The sequence below is a fragment of the Amblyraja radiata genome, chromosome 25, assembly GCF_010909765.2.
Source record: "Amblyraja radiata isolate CabotCenter1 chromosome 25, sAmbRad1.1.pri, whole genome shotgun sequence".
NCBI classification, from domain to species: domain Eukaryota; kingdom Metazoa; phylum Chordata; class Chondrichthyes; order Rajiformes; family Rajidae; genus Amblyraja; species Amblyraja radiata.
Window position 1 is genome coordinate 32,697,469 of NC_045980.1, and position 22,194 is coordinate 32,719,662.

The 22,194-nt window shown below is 45.6% G+C and overlaps 1 protein-coding gene across 1 annotated transcript; it reads right to left on the bottom strand.

The window, feature by feature from the left end:
- Positions 1-1,882: 1,882 nt before the first annotated feature.
- mvk (mevalonate kinase) lies at positions 1,883-21,802 on the bottom strand. Its single transcript, XM_033043779.1, has 11 exons — positions 21,675-21,802; positions 19,706-19,798; positions 16,629-16,776; positions 13,926-14,073; positions 12,398-12,553; positions 10,393-10,496; positions 8,982-9,027; positions 8,318-8,408; positions 6,098-6,217; positions 5,114-5,267; positions 1,883-3,114 (listed from the first exon to the last, which is right to left on the bottom strand). Exons 2-11 carry the CDS (start codon positions 19,781-19,783, stop codon positions 2,942-2,944), a joined length of 1,218 nt encoding a protein of 405 aa, XP_032899670.1. The 5' UTR covers positions 19,784-19,798; positions 21,675-21,802; the 3' UTR covers positions 1,883-2,941.
- Positions 21,803-22,194: the final 392 nt, after the last annotated feature.

The following is a 22,194-nucleotide window of genomic DNA, read 5'->3' on the forward strand; positions in this document are numbered from 1 at the left end:
ACAGAGCTAGATTCTATTTCATTTTGCTAAAATAAAATCCTGAAAACAGAAGCCTTTATCAGTACTTGGCAGTAAAATATCTTCTAATGCTCAATGGGGCAATGTTCCCATTGAGAACAGCTGCAAATGTTTAGTCAGTCGATTGTAGTGTAGATTTGGTTTCACGTCAGTAATAAAGGTTAAAGTCAGCGACAGCAGACGCGGGAGCCGTTACTTCACCATATCAGCGGAGGGATGTGCTGGCTCTGGGGAGGTTTACAAGAATGGTCCCAGGAATGAGTATGTTAACATATGATGAGCGTTTGTCGGCACTGGGCCTGTACTTGCTGGAGTTTAGAAGAATGGGGGGGGTTACGGGACCTCATTAAAAGGTACAGAATAGCAAAAGGCTTAGATAGAGTGGATGTGGAGAGGATGTTTCTACTAGCTGGAGAGTCTAGATCACGGCCTCAGAATTAAAGGATGTTCTTTTAGGAAGGAGATGTGGAGGAATTTCTAGTTAGAGGTTGGTGAATCTGTGGGATTCATTGCCCCAGAAGACTGTGGAGGCCAAGTCAGTAGATATATTTAAGGCAGAGATAGATAGATTCTTGATTAGTACGGGTGTCAGGGGTTATGGGGAGAAGGCAGGAGAATGGGATTAAGAGGGAGAGATAGATCAGCCATATCTCTCCCTCCTAACCCCATTCTCCTGCCTTCTCCCCATAAACTCTGACACCTGTACGTGTGACAAGTCAGTGTGAAATTCTTCGCTGACAAAGTTACAAAGTTGACACAGTATCAACGCTACGTCCCCCTTTGTTTTCCCCTCTCCCTCTCCCCACGCTGGCTCCTCCATTGTTCTACCCTCCCCTCCCCACGCTGGCTCCTCCATTGTTCTACCCCCTCCCGCACCCCGGGTCCTTCCCCCGGCAGCGGTGTCCTCACTTCCACGTGGTCCGCCCTCATCCGTCGATCAGCGCCATCATCGATCGCCGCCAGGTCAACCTTCCTTGCTATCCTCAAAACCATTAACTTTTGTGCAACCTATAAACTATGACCCTAAATTCACTAGTCTCACATTCACTTCCAATACAAAACTTGGAACAAACAGCACAAAACAAAAACTGGCCCTTTTGTTCTATGATGCCTGTGCAGGACAAAGGCTTTTCACTGTACCTCGGTACACTAAACTAACTGAGAACACGATGCCAAATTAAACTAAACTGCACATAATCCACCCCCCTCCATGCCCTGCATCTTCATGTGCCTATCTAAAACATCTCATTCACATCCGACTCCACCACTGTCCAGCACTCCCTACTAACCTACCCCTCCCCGTATTAACAAATACTTCTCCTACACATTTCTAAAATTTCACTCTCTCACCTTAAAGCCATTTCCTCCAATCTTTGATATTTCCACCCTGGGGGGAAAAAAAGTGAGAGAGTGGAAACCGGCCCTTCGAGTCCGCACCGACCAGCGATCCCCGCACAGTAACACTGCACTCGGACAATTTGCATTTACACCAAGCCAATTAACCTACAAACCTGCACGTCTTTGGTGTGTGGGAGGAAACCGAAGATCTCGGAGAAAACCCACGCAGGTCAGGGGGACAACGTGCAAACTTCGTACAGACAGCGCCCATAGTCGGGATCGAACATGGTTCTGTAAGCGCTGTAAGGCTTTTCTACAATTATATAAACTTCTATCAGGTCTCCCCTTAGCCTCTGATGCCACAGAAAATAAAATATATACATTCTCTGTATTGTTTTGTATATCACAAACAGGAGTGGTAGCAACAATTCCTCCAGTACGTAGACTTTCAATGGGAAAACCCTCAGGAAAAGCGCGAGATAGGGAAGAAGCAGGATACAATAAAGATGTTACACTCACACTGGTATTCAAAAACACCACATCTGACACAGGTAAATTTAATCAGCAATTTTTTTGCTTAATTCTCAAAATGATCCCCGAGACAAAATAACACAAAGTGCATTGTTTTCAACAGAGAATGAAGACAAACCCATCGATAACTGGTTTGGTTTAAGAAATAGCCGATGCTCTACAACTGGTGAAACATTCTCCTCTCCGGCAACATCTTCTAGGCATGTTCAGCGCTTCAGCACGGTCTCTCCCACCTGAACTGCTGAAGGCCTCCACACTCACGCCGTTATGCACAACATACCAAGTATACTCAACCAGACAACCAACTGGAAACACGCAATACTTTTCAACCAGAATGTTTCTATATTATTGCATTCGCAGGTGCAAATTAAAAATCAAAAATATTTTATCAGCTGGAGGCACAAGGAACTGCAGAAGACACAAAGTGCTGGAGTAACTCAGTGGATCAGGCAGCAACTTAGAGTTTAGAGATACAGCGCGAAAACAGGCCCTTCGGCCCACCGGGTCTGCGCCGACCACCGATTACCCGATACGCTGACAGTATTCTACACATGAGGGACAATTTACAATTTTTAACCAAAGCCAATTAGCCTACAAACTGGAAACGTTTTTGCAGTATTGGGGGATGCCGGAGCACCCAGGAAAACGCACGCAGGTCACGGGGAGAACGTACAAACTCCCTACAGACAGCACCCGTAGTCAGGATGGAACCTGGGCCTCTGGCGCTGTAAGGCAGCAACTCTACCTCTGCGCCACCGTGCCATTCCCCAGTTCCCCTTCTCTGGAGAACATGGAGAGGTGACGTTTCAAGTCGGGACCAGAAAGTCTCCAGACACGTTCTCCAGCGATGGTGCCTGATCCGCTGAGTTACTCCAGCACTTTGTGTCTTCCTTTGTCATGTTTTGAGAGCTGAACGTCTCTCGAATGCAACTAGTAGAGGTGGAGGAGGAGGAGGAGGAATAGAGAACTGAAAAATGAGGGGATCAAATCTGAGAATCTCTGACAGTCTGCTAAATACACAAAGGTGCAAATAGTGAGCATAATAACAATGTTTCTAAAACTCTTCATTGGCAGTTTCCCCGTCACAGAGAAGGTGAAATATGTCCTTCTGCAGCGAGGAGGGTGACTGCAAGGACACACCCGATCCACCAATGTTTGTCTCCCAGCAATCGTACCCAAGGTCTTTTAAAGCCCGTTTGGAAGCATCGACGACAGAAGGATTTGTATCTGAAAGACAAAATTAATAGATCGTAGTAACCAAAGCTGCATCACAATGGAATCCAAAGCACATAATTCTAATGTGGGTATTGTTTTTGGCTACATTAGCAATAATCCAAATAGCATCAGGAAGTGCCAACAAATACACAAGTCATGGGTTGGAACCCGGAGTCCATGGGTCATTATTAAAGTAATTATTTCTAGACCAAGTGCGGACCCGTTGGGCCCCGTTCCCCCAACGCAATATTCCACCACTCACCCATAGCCCCCAACTGCGCAGGCGCAGCTGATGGGTTCCCATTGTGACGCAAGTCACGGCAACCCTCACCCAACTGCGCAGGCGCAGCCGGCAGGTTGGAGCACAACTGCGACGTTTTTAAAGTTTAAAATGGCAATAACTTGTAAAATGTAAGATCAATGTGAAAGCATCTCACTCTCCCTCTTCAGTCCCCTATTCCTGTCTTCCATTAGCCTCCCTCTCCCCCACCCTACACCACTTCCTCTGCTCACCCCCTCCCTCCCCTCCTCTCACTTCTCCCTCCCCTCCTCCATTACCTCGCCATCCCTCTAGCTACCCCTATCCTCCTCCATTCCCCCTCATCCCCGGGCACTCCCTCCCCCTCCTCTTTCCCCTCCGCTCCCACCTCATCTCTCCCTCTATCCCCCCCCACTCCCCCCCCCCCATCTCTCCCTCCATACCCCCTCCTCACCTCCCCAGAATCTCAATGTAAATATTCCACCACTCACCCTTTCCCCCAACACAACCCGTTCCCCCAAAGCAATATTCCACCACTCACTAGAGAGTCTAGGACTAGAGGGCACAGCCTCAGAATTGAAGGACGTTGCTTTAGGAAGGAGATGAGGAGGAATTTCTTTAGTCAGAGGGTGGTGAATCTGTGGAATTCTTTGCCACAGAAGGATGCGGAGGCCAAGTCAGTGGATATTTCTACGCAGAGATAGATACAAAAAGCTGGTGTAACTCAGCAGGACAGGCAGCATCTCTGGAGAGAAGGAATGGGAGACGTTACAGGTCGAGACTCTTCTTCAGACTGGATTAGTTACAGGTGTCAGGGGTTTACTGGGAGCAGGCAGGAGAATAGGGTTAGGATGGAGAGACGATGGGCCAAATGGGCTAATTCTGCTTCTATCACTTATGAACCGGTATAAAGGCAGCGCTGGAAGCAGCAGCACCCTGCTTGGTATGAGGAGAGCAGGAAATAGAACTGGACAAAATCAGATAGCTTAATATCAGAGTTTTGATGTAATTATTACAGAAGCAGCTAGAAGAAATAGAAGGTTTGCAGATGCTGGAATCTGGAGCAAACTATAAACTGCTGAAAGAACTTAGTGGGTCAAGCAGCATGTGTGGAGGGTAAGGGATGGTTGCTGTTTCAGGTCGGGTCCTTGTATCAGGAATTTACAGATGCCAGCAGGTTAACTGGCATTGAAGATTACAACCTAGTGTAGTTTAATGGCTAATGAATCAAGGGGGAGTAGGGCAGCACAGTGACGCAGCAGGTAGAACTGTAACTTCGCAGCGCCAAAGACCCAGCTTCGATCCAGAGCTCAGGTGCTGTCTGTGTGGAGTTTACATGTTCTCCCTGTAACCGCCGGGGGTTTCCGTCGGGTTCCTCCCGCATCTCAAAGACGTGCGGATTTGTAGGTTAACTGGCTTGTTATAAATGTAAATTGTCCCTAGTGTGGGGATCGCTGGTCGGTGCGGACTAGGTGGGCCAAAGGGCCTGTTGCCGCGCTGTATCTCTAAACTAAACCGGTGTGAACGGGTGGGTAACCGTTGGTGGGCGAGGTCCCGGTTGGCCAAAAGGCCTATTTCCGAGCTGTATCTCTAAACTAAATAGAAGGGTCTCGACCCGAAACGTCAGCCACTCCTTCTCTCCAGAGATGCTGCCAGTTCCGCTGAGTTACTCCAGCATCTTTGTGTCTGTCTTTGAATAAACAATGGTTTGTTAGCTTTGATAAAAATCACAAAATGATCAAAAGATCGTACCTGGTCTGAGCAGTGTTAAGCCACATCCGCCACCACCTGCCCCAGTCAACTTGCTGTGCAGTCCGTACGCTGCAGTGACCTGACATAACTTGTCCAATGAGGAATGTCCCACTCCAATGACATTCAGGTGGTGCTGATTAATGTCAATGAGTTCCTGAAACCACAAAGGAAGCACGGCTGTAAGATAAAGAAAATCACAAATGGGCAGTGTTCGTCTGTATCAAAAGCTTTGTCTTTGTTCCTTACATTTAACGTCAGTTTGTAAATTCTCTGCAACAAATCAAATGTTCATTATTTTATTAATATCTTTCACATAGTCCACTCCAGTAACCCAATGATTAAGTATCCGGGCATTGGTGGGATGCAAGCAGAAGCCTCCACGTGGCACATCCCGGGCAATGCTGACGACAGAAACTGTACCACAGTGACTGACTGAAGTAGCCAATTCTGCAACCACCGACCGTCAACCGTCACTGACTGACCGGAAAGACGTGATATCGAAGATGGCCGGACACGAGGAAGAAGAAGGGCATTGCCAGGACTCTTTGTTCAACAGAACACTTCAGTGGTGCAGCAGTGGAGTTGCTGCCTCACAGCGCCAGAGACCCAGGTTTGATCCTGACTACAAGTGCTGTCTGGGCGGAGTTCGCACGTTCTCCCCTTGACTACTAGTTTTTTCTCTGGGAGCTCCGGTTTCCTCCCGCACTCGAAGATGTACGTTTGTGGTCTAATTGCCTTAGCAAAGTTGTAAATTGTCCCAGGTGCGCGTAGGATAGCGTTAGTGCACAGGGATCGCTCGTCGGCACAGGCACGGTGGGCCGAAGGGCAAACATTTTCACTTGGATGTTAACAAACACTTAGAATTATTTTTCTCTTCCTGTGAAATCCTAAAGGCATCAACTGCAATCGTTAATGTTTCAACATGATCAGCTTTTAGTTTTACCAATGAAGTAAACTGTAATGGGAGATGCATGTAAGATTTACCTCCAGGATTGTGTACAGTTCATTCACATCACCGCCTGATGCTATAGCATTAAGAATGCGTTCACATTCGCATGAAATAGCATCTATCGAATCCAGCACTGGCTTCATTATGCTTGGCAACTGAAAGAAGAAGAAAACTTTATTTACTACTCCCCTTTATTTAATGATAACATGCAGGTGGAAGAGAAGCTAGCCAAACCACACATCTCTTGTCAATCTTCAGCGCCCAAGATAAATCTCCTCAATTGCAGCCAGATTTCTCATTTTTAAACAAAGAAAATCTACCTGGTGCTCCTCAAGATATGTTATTTATTTTTACTTCAATTTGTACTGGAAACAAAAGTGAGCATTTGAATAAATGTTTTGCATTGCCAGAAGATGGACACAAATCACTGGAGCAACTCAGCGGGACAGGCAGCATCTCTGGATAGAAGAAATGGGTGACGTTTGGGGTCGCCACCCTGCTTCAGACACACAGAATGCTGGAGTAATTCAGCGGGACAGGCAGCGTCTCTGGATCGAGACCCTCTTCAGAGATAAATGTATTTGAGGTCGCGGATATCTTCTTTATGCACAATGTTGCCATGTAGGTGTTCGCCAGGGAACTGCAGAACCTTTACCCATTGTAATTGGGGAGGTTATTCATTAAGACTGCAGTTTCCCCATATACTAAACATATAGTTTTTATATCCCACGGTGTTGAGCTTCTTTTAAGGCATACAGCGTCGAAACAGGCCCTTCGGCCCACCGAGCCCATGTGGACCACCGATCACCGGTACAATAGTTCTATCCTGTGAATTTTGCCTGTGTGTGAATGTGTGTGAGTGATTGGTGGTGGTCGGAGGGGCCGTAGGCGCAGATTGGCAGCCACGCTTCCGTCAGTCTGCCCCAGGGCAGCTGTGGCTACAGAAGTAGCTTACCACCACCGAGTGTGACTGAGGAGTGAATGAATAATGCGATGTAAAGCGCCTTGAGTATTAGAAAGGCGCTATATAAATCCCATCCATTATTATTATTATTATTATCCTACACGCTAAGGACAATTTACAGAAGCTAATTAACCTACAAACCTGCAAGTCTTTGGGATGTGGGAGGAGACCAGAGAACCCGTAGAAAACCCGCATGATCACGGGTGAACATGCAAACTCCGTATAGACAGCACCCGTAGTCAGGATTGAACCCGGGTCCCTGGCTTTGCGCCACTGTGCCACCCTGTTCCAAGTCCGAGAGATAGTGATTTTCTATGTTTGACATTGTTTTATGTGTCATTTTCTATGTTGAATGTTTTATGTGTCAGTCCTAACTGTCACTGTATGTCATGTTGTCACTTGCGGGCGGAGCACCAAGGCAAATTCCTTGTATGTGAATACTTGGCCAATAAACTTATTCATTCATCCATTCAATAAGTTTCTTCTTTCTCTCCATAGACGAGTTTATCTCAGCATCATGTGCGGCACGGACATTATGGGCCGAAGGGCCTCTTCCTGGGTTGCACAGCTCTGTTCTTCATTTAACAAATCTTTACATAACCAATTTTGACAGAATGTGCTGGGACTACAGGGTGGCTCAGATCACTTTGAATATTTGCTTTGGTGTTTAGTTAGAGATACAGCATGGAAACAGGCCCTTCAGCCCACCGAGTCCGTGCCGACCAGCGATCCCCGCACACTAACACTATCCTACACGCACGGGGGGATAATCTACTTTAAAAAAATATATAGCATGCTAATTAACCTGTACGTCTTTGGAGTGTGGGAAGGGCACTGAAGATATCAGATAAAACCCACGCAGGTACAAACTCCGTACAGACAGCACACGTAGTCAGGATCGAACCTGGGTCTCTGGCACTAAGCGCTGTAAAGCAGTAACTCTACCGCTGCGCCACCGTGCCACACTGTCTATTTCCATTTTAACTTTGAATGTGTTTAAGGAGATGGAAAAATAAATTCTTTTAGTTCAGAATCCCGATCTGTTTGATTCTGCTGACGGGAAGAATTTGAAGAAAAACAAATAACGAACCTTAGGTAGATAAAAGTGCTGGAGAAACTCAGCGGGTGCAGCAGCATCTATGGAGCGAAGGAAATGGGCAACGTTTCGGCCCGAAACGTTGCCCATTTCCTTCGCTCCATAGATGCTGCTGCACCCGCTGAGTTTCTCCAGCACTTTTATCTACCTTCGATTTTCCAGCATCTGCAGCTCCTTCTTAAACAAATAACAAACCTTATTAAGTTTGTCCTTCACTCCAGCGACTAATGTTTTAGTGCTTCTTGAAACCTTTGTGTTCGTAAGCAGTATTCGTAGATTGGGGATTCTGACAAAGCAACGGACAGTTATCAGACAATATGATGCATTTAAATCTCAATTACATCTACTTTTAACGATTAAATCTACATACATTTTCTCCCAACATCTTCTCCAGGCAAAAACGTGTTCAGAACCAAATGCATTTATTATCTACGGTTTAATAATAAAGAACCAGTGCCTCTAAGAACACATAGTTGAGTTTATCTCAGCATCATGAACGAACAGCCTCTGTCACTCAGTGAGCTAAAAGTGAACGAGCTGCTAAATACAGTTAACCCTCGTTATAACGGACCATGGGGGGGGGGGGGGGGGGGAGAAAGAGGGGGATAGTGCCCATTATTGCCAATTGTCCTCATTTTGTTGCGTTTAGAGATACAGCATGGAAACATAAATAAACTCATCAATATCTACACAAGATATTTAATAGTTTAATACACTTGTTTATGATACATTACTGAATTCTTAACTTTTTTCGTTGGAATTTACATTCAAATAGCACAGGGCTATTAAATTTAGCACTACATTCTGAATAGAACAATTATCCGAAGTTATTTAGAAATAATATATTTTTTTTAAGTACCTGGACAAAGGGTCTATTTTACCTGCATGATATCTCAACATTCCTCCTAAGTTACAAGAGAAAAACATTATTAAAACTGGAAACATTGTACCATCATAAAAATTACATTTTATACTTTGGACCCTGAGCCCATTGATAAGCATTAGTACGTTCTCCCTGTGACCGCGTGGGTTTTCTCCGGGTGCTCCGGTTTCCGTCCACATTCCAAAGACGTGCAGGTTTGTAGGTTAATTGGCTTCTGTAAATTGTCCTTAGTGTGTAGGATAGAACTAGTGTGCAGTGATTGCTGGTCAACATGGACTTGGCGGGCCAAAGGGCCTGTTTCCATGCTCTGTCTCTGAACTAAACATATTAAATCCCCATGGTAAACTTTAAACTGAACATCAATTAAACTACAGATAGTTTCATTAGATAAGCTAGTTTGATCCCCAGTTTGTGTCCAGCAACCATATTCCCCTGTGGTGATTACCGGTAACTAACAATTCGTGACATAGGTTACAAAAGGTAAACTCAACTGGGCTTCATCAACACTACCATGCAACTCCCACTGAAGTACACCTATTTGGTTTGCTGTGATACATCACACAGATACTGAACCACCTGTAAAACTGAATAAAAGATTCAGAATAGAAAGCATTGGAGGATGACATCGGCATGGTTACTTGACAAAGGAATCACTATTTGATAAAGATCATAACGCCACAGGCAAAATCCATGGCATCAGAAATTTTAATTGAATGAGAATGCCAAGTTTAAATGAAACTGGCGGGTATTAGTGAAATTCTGTGTCGTCATTAAATTCACCGCATGTAGTAGGTATGTTGACGATTAACCTTTGCAGCATCTGGCATTTAGTAAAATTCAGCCTCCCGAAACATGCACATTCACAGCTCTTGTGCTACAATACAGAAACATTGCATTACTACATACAAACGCTGCTTAGTTAAGTTTAGAGATACAGCGCGGAAACAGGCCCTTCGGCCCACCGAGTCCACGCCGACCAGCGATCCCCGCACACACTAGGGACAATTTACAATGTTATCGAGCCAATTAACCAACCAATCTGCAGGTCTTTGTAGAGTGGGACGAAACTGGAGCACCCGGAGAAACCCAAGCAGGTCACGGGGAGAACGTGCAAACTCCGTACAGACAGCACCCATAGTAAGGATCGAACCCGGGTCACTGGCGCTGTAAGGCAGCAAGTCTACTGTTGTGTCACTGAGCCACCCCCTGGTTTTGCATTCTGACTGATCAGATCATTTAGAAGTCGTGTCAATTTAGAGCATTGGTGTTTAGAAAGGCAAAGGTCATAGCCTTAATTTTACAGCTTTCCACCTTTGTGGAAGAATTGCCAGACATTCCAATGAATGTTAAAATGTTCTTACTTTAATAAGATGTAAATAAATGTTACCCCATGTTCCCACAGCGTTATCCACACCAGATGGGTTGCCATGGATCACCTTCTCTCCCTGAAAAGCCCATTTGTTAATCAGTTCCAGTTCATCGTCATTCCATCTGATTGAAAAAAAAAATTAATGCAAGAATAACAACATTTCAACCAGAAATAAACATCAGTAATTCATTGGACTGGTTTTAACAACATTCTCTTCTTCCCATCGCAAGAATTTTCAGGTTAATTCTAGGTGCGACAATTGAATTGCTTCTTCAGCATTTGCAAACAAATTCACTGTGAAAAAGCATGATGGGATGCACCAGTTTTCATAGGTTTTGGACCTAGACGAGCCCCAGTAGTATACCGCAGAAGAGCACCTTGATGATTGAAGGCGCAGCCAACAATTAGAGGCGGCACAGTGGCGCAGCGGTAGCTTTGCCGCCTCACAGCACCAGAGACGCAGGTTTGATCCTGACCTCGGGTGCTGTCTGTGTGGAGTTTGTGCTTTGTCCCTGTGGCCACGTTGGTTTCTTCCAGGTGCCCTGGTTTCCACCCACATCCCAAAGACTTGAGGGTTTGTAGGTTAATTGACCTTTGTAAATTGCCCTCTTGTGAGTAGGAAGTGGATGAAAAATTGGGATAATATAGAATGGGTAATCAATAATCGACATGGACTCGGTGGACCGGAGGGCCACTTTTCATTCTGTATCTCTAAACATAGAAACATAGAAAATAGGTACAGGAGTAGGCCATTCGGCCCTTCGAGCCTGCACCGCCATTCAATATGATCGTGGCTGATCATCCAACTCAGTATCCTGTACCTGCCTTCTCTCCATACCCCCTGATCCCTTTAGCCACAAGGGCCACATCTAACTCCCTCTTAAATATAGCCAATGAACTGGCCTCAAATACCTTCTGTGGCAGAGAATTCCAGAGATTCACCACTCTCTGTGTGAAAAATGTTTTCGTCATCTCGGTCCTAAAAGATTTCCCCCTTATCCTTAAACTGTGACCCTTTGTTCTGGACTTCCCCAACATCGGGAACAATCTTCCTGCATCTAGCCTGTCTAACCCCTTAAGAATTTTGTAAGTTTCTATAAGATCCCCCCTCAATCTTCTAAATTCTAGCGAAATTCTAAACTAAACTAAGATTCTGAAATATACTCCAGCCATTGCCGCCATTTCCCAGTCAGTTTCTACTCATATTCTTTCCATTAATTAGGTCCCTAATGTCTATCCAAGATGGTGCCCAACCCAGGCGACTATGTGATTGCTAGCCACATAAGCATATCTACAATCACATATAACGATCGCTCCACACTTTTAAATCGTTACTTCTACAACAACATTTCTCACAACCTACCACAACTAGACAGCAGTCCTGAATGAATACCTACCTCATTGGTGACCCTCCGACTATCTTTGATCGGACTGGCTTTACCTTGCACTAAACGTTATTCCCTTATCATGTATCCATACACTGTGAATGGCTCGATTGTAATCCTGTATTGTCTTTCCGCTGACTGGTCAGCACGCAACAAAAGCCTTTCACTGTACCTCGGTACACGTGACAATAAACTAAACTATTCTCCCATCAGAAAGATTCATATTTTACGGATTAAAAGGTGTGGCTTTTCACAACTGAAAAGTGAACACTAATGAATACATTTAAAGCATTTGAATAGTATTAGCACACAGGGTGGCACGGAGGCACAGCGGTAGAGTTGCTGCCTTACAGCGCCGAAGACCCGGGTTCGATCCCGACTACGGGTGCTGTCTGTATGGATATTGTACGTTCTCCCCGTGACCTGTGTGGGTTTTCTCTGAGATCTTCAGTTTCCTCCCACACTCCGAAGACGTGCAGGTATGTAGGTTAATTGGCTTGGTGTAAGTGTAAATTGACCCTAGTGTGTGTAGGATAGTGTTAATGTGCGGGGTCGCTGGTCGGTCTGGACCCGGTGGGCCGAAGGGCCTGTTTCCGCGCTGCATCTCTAAACTAAACCTCCGGGATAGCGCTGCTTACTTGGCAATGTCGTTCCGTTGCAGAGCTGGGCAGGTTATAGCCCCGCTGGCAGTCAGGAGAGCTGCTGCTAGACACACGCAGTATGCAGCACTGGATCCCAGGCCTGCTCCAATTGGAATTTCAGACCAAACTACTATATCCACACTTGGCAATTGACTGCAATGAAAAAACAAAAACACCAAGTCAACATAGTAATAACACCACAACAAAATAGAGCACTTCACCCACCTTGCCAGCTCCGACATTCATCGAGTTCAATATCAGTTTTGGGCCCAATCCCAATATCCCCCAATTTAGTTGTAGTGAAACATCTCATAATAAGAGCTGATGCCTTAATTGCCCTCTTAAACATTGTTAGATCTGCATGTTGGTCTTCATAAACTTCTGCAGGCACACACGCAGGTCCCCTCGAACATCAGCACTACCACAGAAGGCTGGGGTGGCAAAGTCAATCGATATTTTTAGGGCAGAGATGGATTCTTGATTAGTACGGGTGTCAGGGGTTATGGTGAGAAGGCAGGAGAATGGGGTTAGGAGGGAGAGATAGATCAGCAATAATTGAATGGTGGAGTAGGCTGGATCAGCCGAATGGCCTAATTCTGCTCCTATCACTTATGAACTACCCAATCTCTCGCTATTTAACAAATATTCCACTCTTTTGTTATACATACTAAATTAGCTAGCTACATTCTTTCCATATTATAATGCTGTGTGGCACCTTAATGGCCATCTCCCAAAAATACAAACACAGTCGTTGTTCAGCACCCCCCCCCCCCCCCCCGGTTGTATTAGTCACATCCTCAAAGAACGTCAGAAAATTGCAGTGGTGGTAGAGTTGCTGCCTAACAGCGCCAATGACCCAGGTTCGATCCTGGTTACGGGTGCTGTCTGTAGGGAGTTTGTACATTCTCCCTATGACCTGTGTGGGTTTTCTATGGTTTCCTTCCATTCCAAAGACGTGCAGGCTTGTAGATTAATTGCTTTTTGTAAATTGTCCCTGGTGTGTAGAGTAGTACTAGTGTACGGGTGATTGCTGGTCGGCACAGACTGGTGGGCCGAAGGGCCTGTTTCACCACTGTATCTGCACCCTAAACTAAACCAAACTAAATTAGCCAATTATGATTTTCCAACTGTATAAATCATAGAGTCATACAGCGTGGAAACAGGCCCTTCAGCCCAACATGACCATGCCGTCCAACATGGCCCATTTAAACTAGTCCCACCTGCCAGCTTTTGCCCCATATATCCATCCAAACCTCTCCCATCCATGTACCTGTCTATATGTTTCTTAAACATTGCTATAGTACCAGCCTCAACTCCCTCCTCCGGCAGCTCGTTCCATACACCCACCACCTGTTGCGTAAAAAAGTTATCCTTAGGTTCCAATTAAATCTATCCCCCCCCCCCCCCCCACCTTAAAATACCTTTAGCAATTGCAGGAACGACCATTAATCTGTCCCCATCCGACATCAGCTGTAACCATTTATGCTACATTGCAGTGTATTATAGGATAGAAAATACCCGCTACCTATTGCTGGAGGAGATAGCGCCGTACAAATAAAGGAAACAGAGTATACTGAGGCTCATTGTGTCTGCATAGCCTTCCGATATTCCCGCATACTGCCTCAGTTGCTCCACAAGTTCCTTGCTCGCAGCCTTTGGATTCTGGACATCAGCTACAAGGAAAAATAATCCGAATATTTAATAGAAAACAGTCAGAATGGTAAAGCGAGGCACCAAAAATAATAGACCTCATTCTGCTCTTGTCCCTTTGCTTCCAACATTGCACACGATTTGTCATGCATAAAGCAAACAAATAGATTTGAGGAACCGCAATGTATTTAGCATATATATTCTTCACTGAAATGTATTATAACAAGCAGTATCATAAACAATCTGAACAGCAGATGAGTTACAAACACGAGTTTCATTTACCTAAATAATCATTTTTGCACAGATGAGGCGCCTATAGGGGCAGGACATGTGCTGTTAGTTCAGCGGCACAGTGTCACAGCTGGTAGAGTTGCTGCCTTACAGCGCCAGAGACCCGGGTTCGATCCCGACTAAGGGTGCTGTCTGTATGGAGTTTGCACGTTCTCCCTGTGAGCGTGTGGATTTTCTCTGGGTGCTCTGGTTTCCTCCCACACTCCAAAGGCGTGCAGGTTTGTAGGTTATTTGGCTTCTGTAAATTGCCCCTAGTGTAACAGATAAATCTAGTGTACGGGGTGATCACTGGTCGGTGCGGACTCGGTGGACCGAACGGCCTGTTTTCACGCTGTATCTCTAAAATAGAAATTCCTTTCCTTTGATTGTTTAGCATTCAACAATAAAGCTTATCTCTGTACCTTGGCACATGTGACAATAATAAATTAAAGTCAATATTAACTGACCAAACAAAACAATCCTGAAGTTTAAAACAACAAGACAGTTCTTGGCCAGATGGATGTGCTAAATCCAACTAAAAACTAAATCTATAAATTAATCCATTCTCTCCCACCAGACATAGACCAATGAACTTGCAATTAAGAAGAACGATAACTTCCTTAGAGGGTTTAGGAAGTCTAGCATGTTCCCAACAACTCTCACCAACTTCGACAGATGCGCCGTGGAGAGAATTTTGTCGGGATGCATCACATCTTGGTTCGGGAGCAGCTCCAAGACCGCAAATAATTGCAGTAAAATGTGAACACAGCCCGGACCATCACGCAAACCAACTGACTCCATCTTCACTTCATGCTGCCTCCATCTTCACTTCATGCTGCCTCAGCAAGTCCACCAGCATATTCAAGAGCAAGTCTCTCCCTCTTTTCCCCTCTGGCAAGAGGTCCAGAAAAAGTGTGAAAACACACACCTCCAGAACCAGGGACAGCGTCTGAAGAAGGGTTTCGGCCCGAAACGTTGCTTATTTCCTTCGCTCCATAGATGCTGCCTCACCCGCTGAGTTTCTCCAGCATTTTTGTCTACCTTCGATTTTCCAGCATCTGCAGTTCCTTCTTAAACAGTGTCTTCCCGGCTTTTATCAGGCAATTGAACCATCCTATCACCAACTAGAGAGCGGCCGTGAGCTCCTATCTACCTTATTGAAGACCCTCTGACTATCAGTCTTTATTGAACTTTATCTTGCACTAAACATTATTCCCTTTATCATGCTCCTGTACATTAGGGATGGCTCGATTGTGATCATATATAGTCTTTCCATTGACTGGTTAGCACACAACCAACGGTACACATGACAATAAACTATACTAAACAGGCTCAAAGGATGCAGCTACAATGAGGACTTAGTTAGCTAAGGCACTGCAAAGCCTCTCACTGTGTGTTCATTGTTCATGTGCCAATCCATCAGGGAACTAAAGCAGAGAAGGGAGAATATAATTATCGTGAAAGAAGACTACACCGTCATCATCTTTCTAACTGCAGAATAGATGCGCACCATACATCAATGCATAATGTCCCTGCAACCCATTGTTCCCAGCAACAAATCTTTGGTACATGAGCATTCGATCTCATACCTGACACCATTTTATCAAATCAGTTTCCGCATCAATTATAGACATCCACCAGAATGAACTAACCAGACATCATTTCTAGTCCAGATATTTTTATTAGCAGCCTTTAAGGACTCAAGGGTCTGAGCTATAGGGAGAGATTGATCTGGCTGGGACTCTGTTCCCTGGAACACAGGATGAGGGGTGATAAGTGGTATATAAAATCATGAGAGGTATAGATCAGGTAGCGGCACATCTGACCAGAGTAGGGGGGGATTGAGAACCAGAGGGCATAAGTTTACGGTGAAGGGGTTATTATTTTATAAGGATCTAAGGGGTCACTTTTTCACACAGAGGGTGCTGGGTGTATGGAACGAGCGGCCAGAGGAGGTAGTTGAGGCAGGGACTATTGCAACGTTTAGGAAGCAATTCGACAGGTACTTGGGTAGGGCAGGTTTAGAGTGATATATGGGCTAAATGCATGTAAGTGTGACTAGACTAGATGGGACATGTTGGACGGTGCGGGCAAGTTGAGCCGAAGGGCCTGTTTCCACACTGTATGATTCTAAGTTATCAGAGAAATAGCAGACCCACCTTCTGCAGTTTACCAGATCTTGGATATTCCTCAGAGCTATAGCACTCTACCCTCTTAATTGCTTTGAATTAATATTTCTCTCTCCTCTCAAGTAACCCCCCCAATGTATTTTATTCTTTAATATTTTCTTCGCCTCGTTTCTTCTTACCATCAATTGCTGTCAGCAGGAACTGAAGGTTCGTAGTTTTCCAACTAAGATGGGTATCAATATTTGGCAAGTATAATCGTACCTGTTCATCAGAACCAGGTTGTATCCGCAGATATGTTTTTAAGTTTAAGCTGACTGCAAGAGCCACCTATACACACAAAAGGAAAATGTTTTCAGGATCTTGGAATAAGAAAAAGTCTTACATTTGAAACTATCCACAGCATTAATATACCAAACACAGTACTTAGCTTAGTTTGTTCTGGCATGTACACTTTATAAGTTCATAAGACATAGGAGTATAATTAGGCCATTCAGCCCATCGAGTCAGCTCTGCCATTCGATCATGGCTGATCTATTTTTCCCTCTCAACCCCATACTACTGCCTTCTCCGCATAACCTTTGACAACCTTACTAATCAAGTACCTATCAATCTCCGCTTAAAAATTCCCAATGACTAGGCCTCCACAGTCATCGGTGCCAATGAATCCCACAGATTCACCACCCTCTGGCTAAATCAATTCCTCCTCATCTCCATTCTAAAGGCAATATTATACTGAGGCTGTGCCCTCTGGTCCTAGACTCCCCCAATTTATGATGTGAAAGGGGCAAGTAGTCAAAAATATTATACTCAGTCAAAAAATAAGTAAAATGACAAGAAGGGAAAATGGAAAAAAACACATAATATGCCAATAACTTAAAACATCTCATCAAAGGTTAACTTCTCAGGTTAAGATGCAGATTACATTACCCAAATTGAAGGTAGACAAAAATGCTGGAGAAACACAGCAAGTGAGGCAGCATCTGAGTGAAGGAATAGGTGGCATTTCAGGTCGAGACCCAAACCCAGATTGAAGGTTTGCAGGATTTTGTTTTTTCCTTAAATTTGTGGCATACTAACCAGTCAGCAGAAAGACAACACACGATTACAATCGAGCCATTTACAGTGTATAGTGAAGTAAGGACAGACCTGAGAGGAGTTGAAGAAGTTCATAGTTAAAGTAAGAAATGTTTCTGTAGGAATAGAGCTTTAACCAGAAACTTAGAATAAAGAGGAGGCCATTTAAGACTGAGGTGAGAAAAAAAAATTTCACGCAGAGAGTTGTGAATTTGTGGAATTCCCTGCCACAGAGGGCAGTGGAGGCCTAATCACTGGATGGATTTAATCAGAATCAGAATGCTTTATTGTCATTGCATGTGTCACATACAACGAGATTACTGTGTCTCTCCATTTAAAAGAACTTCAAACATTCACATACTCATACTTTTTACACTCCCTCCCTCCCCAAACCCACCCATGGATTCACATTTACATAAATTAACACTGTCTCCCACCCCCCCTCCTTCCCCATAACCCGCTCCCGAGACAGAGTTCAGTTCCAAGATTGCTGATGGGTAAAAGCTGTTCTTGAGTCTGGCAGTGCGTGACTTTAGCGACCTGTACCTTTTTCCTGAGGGCAGCAGTGTGAAAAGGTGGTGACAAGGATGTGTAATGTCTTTCACGATATTACAGGTCCTGCTGCGGCATCTGGAGTGGTAAATGTCCTCCAGATGGGGCAGGGGGAGTCCAATGATACCCTGGGCAGTTTTTATCACCCTCTGGAGAGCTGCTCTGTAAGAGAGAGTTAGATAGAGCTCTAGGGGCCAGTGGAATCAAGGGATATGGGGAGAAGGCAGGCACGAGTTATTGATTGGGGACGATCAGCCATGATCACAATGAATGGCGATGCCGGCTCGAAGGGCCGAATGGCCTCCTCCTGCACCTATTTTCTATTCTTAAGAGTGTGGAGCGATGGTAATACGAGTTTGTGGCTAGCATGTAAATTATTGCCTAAGTTGGCGCCAACTTGTTTTACTTTATCTTTAAATTTATGGCCTTTAACTTCCACAAAATACTGTGTGAAGTTATTTTACAAATTAAGATTACAATATGTGGATTAGTAAGTAGTGAGACAACAACAGAAGTTGGTCACAGGAGGAGTTAATGGCAGTGGAGGTGGAGGTTTTCAGTTTAGTTTGGAGAAACAGGCCCTTCGGCAAGTCCGCACCGACCAGCGATCCCCGCACATTAACACTATCCTACACACACTAGGGACAATTTTACACATACACCAAGCCAATTAACCTACATACCTGTACGTCGTTGGAGTGTGGGAGGAAACCGAAGATCTCAGCGAAAACCCACGCGGTCACGGGGAGAACGTACAAACTCCGTACAGACAGCACCCGTAGTCGGGATCAAACCCGGGTTTCCGGCGCGGCAAGCGTGTAAGGCAGCGACTCTACCGCTGCACCACCGTGGCCGGAGGTAAGTATCTCAGTGCTATGATTGAGTTATCCTCTACTTCCACACTTAAAACACGAGTAAAACATTTGCAAAAGAAACCAAACGGGTCAGGAGAGTTACAGGAACTAGCAGCACAAGTAAGATAGATAATATCTTAGAAAGGGGCATGGATAATGTGAAGAGCTACAGACATTTCCCAAGGGTAAGGAAGTTTAACATTAGAAGATAGATTTAAGATGAGAGGGGAAAGATTTCAAAAGGACCAGAGGGGCAACCTTTTCACACAGAGGGTGGCACATGTATGAAACTAGCTGTCCTAGGAAGCGGTGGAGGCAGATACAATTACAATATTTAAAAAACACTTAAACAGGTAGATGGATGGGAAAAGTTCGAATGGATATGGGTCAGGTGCAGGCAGATGGGGCTAATTCGATTAGCCAAATTGGTCGGCATAGATGAGTTGGGCTGAAGGACCCACTTCTCTGCAATGTAGCTCTATGATTCACTTAAATACTTTAAAAAATTTAATTATATAGTGTAGTGTTTATAATAGTAACTTTAAGAATCGAGTACCAGACTGGTGTGTTGTGTCATGGGATATATTCATTACCTTATCAGTCACGTGAATGTGCGAGTCGGCGCAGTGTACTATTGTAAAATAAAGAAGACCCACACTGGCAACGGCATGTATTGAAAACCTGCGCTTACAGTTTACTATCTACATGCTACTGCCGTAATATCTTACAGATAGGTTGCTCATTAGCAAGGTTTCCACTTTTAAATCATGATTTACCTTTCCATGCACCACAGCATGCTCTCCATGTAAAATAACCTTCCCAGGAGCAGATACGATAAGTGTCTTGTTTGTCATTGTTAAAGGTTTATTCTGAAAGAGAACATTGTGAACGTACAATAAATAAATAAGCCCATCAATAACTTTAAAAAAAAGACTAGTACAATTAGCCCCTTTAGGCATCAGAAGATCCTTTTATTGGTGAAGCACTTGGTTTAATCATCGCGTAGAATATGGAACAGCCAGTTTGCACACAGCATGATGCACAAACAAAAATACAGTAAACCCTTGTTATAATCGACATCAATGTGGGCAATGGTGTCCGTTATTGCCGATTGTCTGCTGTAACAGAGTGAGGGTTTTTTCCCCCATTGATTCACTGCCCGGGTGCTGGATCAGAATGCTGGAGCCAGTCACTGAGAGCCCACGTGGGACCTCCCTCACCACAAGGACCGCAGCGGCCCAGGAAAGCAACCCGGCACCTCCTAGTCCAGCCTAGCTGGGGAACGGCAATAACTGCTGGCCATCCTGCTGATTGAAAGCAGAATGGGAGATCGGGGGCAGTGTGGATGGGTGAGGAAAACCTGTCCTCCAAGTGGGATTCCCACGACCAACTGCCCGCCCGGATCAGGGTGAATCTCTGGAATTCTCTGCCGCAGAAGGTAGTTGAGGCCAGTTCATTGGCTATATTTAAGAGGGAGTTAGATGTGGCCCTTGTGGCTAAAGGGATCAGGGGGTATGGAGAGAAGGCAGGTACAGGATACTGAGTTGGATGATCAGCCATGATCATATTGAATGGCGGTGCAGGCTCGAAGGGCCGAATGGCCTACTCCTGCACCTATTTTCTATGTTTCTATGAATGGAAATCGGCCTTAAACGTTAACTCCATTTCTCCTTTTTTTTTTTAAACCGATAAAAATGGATTTTTGTTACTGCAAGTAAAAAAATACTTAAGGCTGTTTGTTAAACTGTTCAATAGAACTAATGCAATAAAGGAAATAATTGAGCAATGGCTTGTCACTTTCAATGGCTTGTCAATTCCAATTCAGTTGTCAACTCCCAATGCCCTGTCCACTCACAACGCCCTGTCAACTCCAACGCCCATGTGAACTCCAACGCCCATGTCAACTCCAACGCCCTGTCAACTCCAACGCCCATGCCAACTCCAACGCCCATGTCAACTCCAACGCCCATGTCAACTCCAACGCCCATGTCAACTCCAACGCCCATGTCAACTCCAACGCCCATGTCAACTCCAACGCCCATGTCAACTCCAACGCCCTGTCAACTCCAACGCCCTGTCAACTCCAACGCCCTGTCAACTCCAACGCCCATGCCAACTCCAACGCCCAGTCAACTCCAACGCCCATGCCAACTCCAACGCCCATGCCAACTCCAACGCCCTGTCAACTCCAACGCCCTGTCAACTCCAACGCCCTGTCAACTCCAACGCCCATGTCAACTCCAACGCCCATGTCAACTCCAACGCCCATGTCAACTCCAACGCCCATGTCAACTCCAACGCCCATGTCAACTCCAACGCCCATGTCAACTCCAACGCCCTTGTCAACTCCAACGCCCTGTCAACTCCAATGCCCTGTCCACTCACAACGCCTTGTCACAAAATGACCGTATAGCAAGATTATGCTTTAGTGATATCGACTGAAGACACTGAGAATAATCTTTCACAACTTTTCATTCTGAAAATAGTATGATGAGTGCTTTATGCCTATTAGAGCGCAGTTTAACATCTAGCCCAAAAGGTCAGATTTCTGAAGGAGGGTCTCTCCAGAGATGCTACCTGACCCGCTTGGTCACTCTAGCGCAGTTGCTGTGCGTCCGTCCGTCTACCGTTGGTGGTTGTCAGCTGCCCCGTTAGCCGACACGCCAGAAAGGCTTAACGTCGAGGAAAAGGAAGCAGCAGCTCGAGCACAGACGAAGGCAATAATTTTTCTGCGGGGATACTCACGGTCAGGCGCCGGTTGCGAGCCGTCCTGAAGCGCCCGGCGACGCCACTGGCTCCTCACGCCACGGCCGCCAGTCGCGCCACTCCCGCCTCACTCGACGACCCGCAGCCCAGGGGGCGGGACGTCCCCGCGGCGGCCAATGGAATAAAAGGGTTCGCTCAACTCGCCCGTCAAATGGACCAGCCACGCGTCTATCATCTCGGCTCACGCTTACCTCCAGCCAATCGCAGTGCCGGGGGGCGGCGTTGCCCCTTGGACCAATGGGCGCGGACTCTACCGCGGACATCGACCAATCAGAGCCTATACAGCCAATCGCAGTGCCGGGGGGCGGCGTTGCCCCTTGGACCAATGGTCGCGGACTCTACCGCGGACATCGGCCAATCAGAGCATCGCAAGCCTATACAGCCAATCGCAGCGCCGGAGGGGGGACGGCGGCTCACCTGGACCAATGGGCGCGGACTCTCCGCGGGGCGCCGACCAATCGGACCATCGAGTGGGGGAGTCAGCCAATGGGGGGGGACG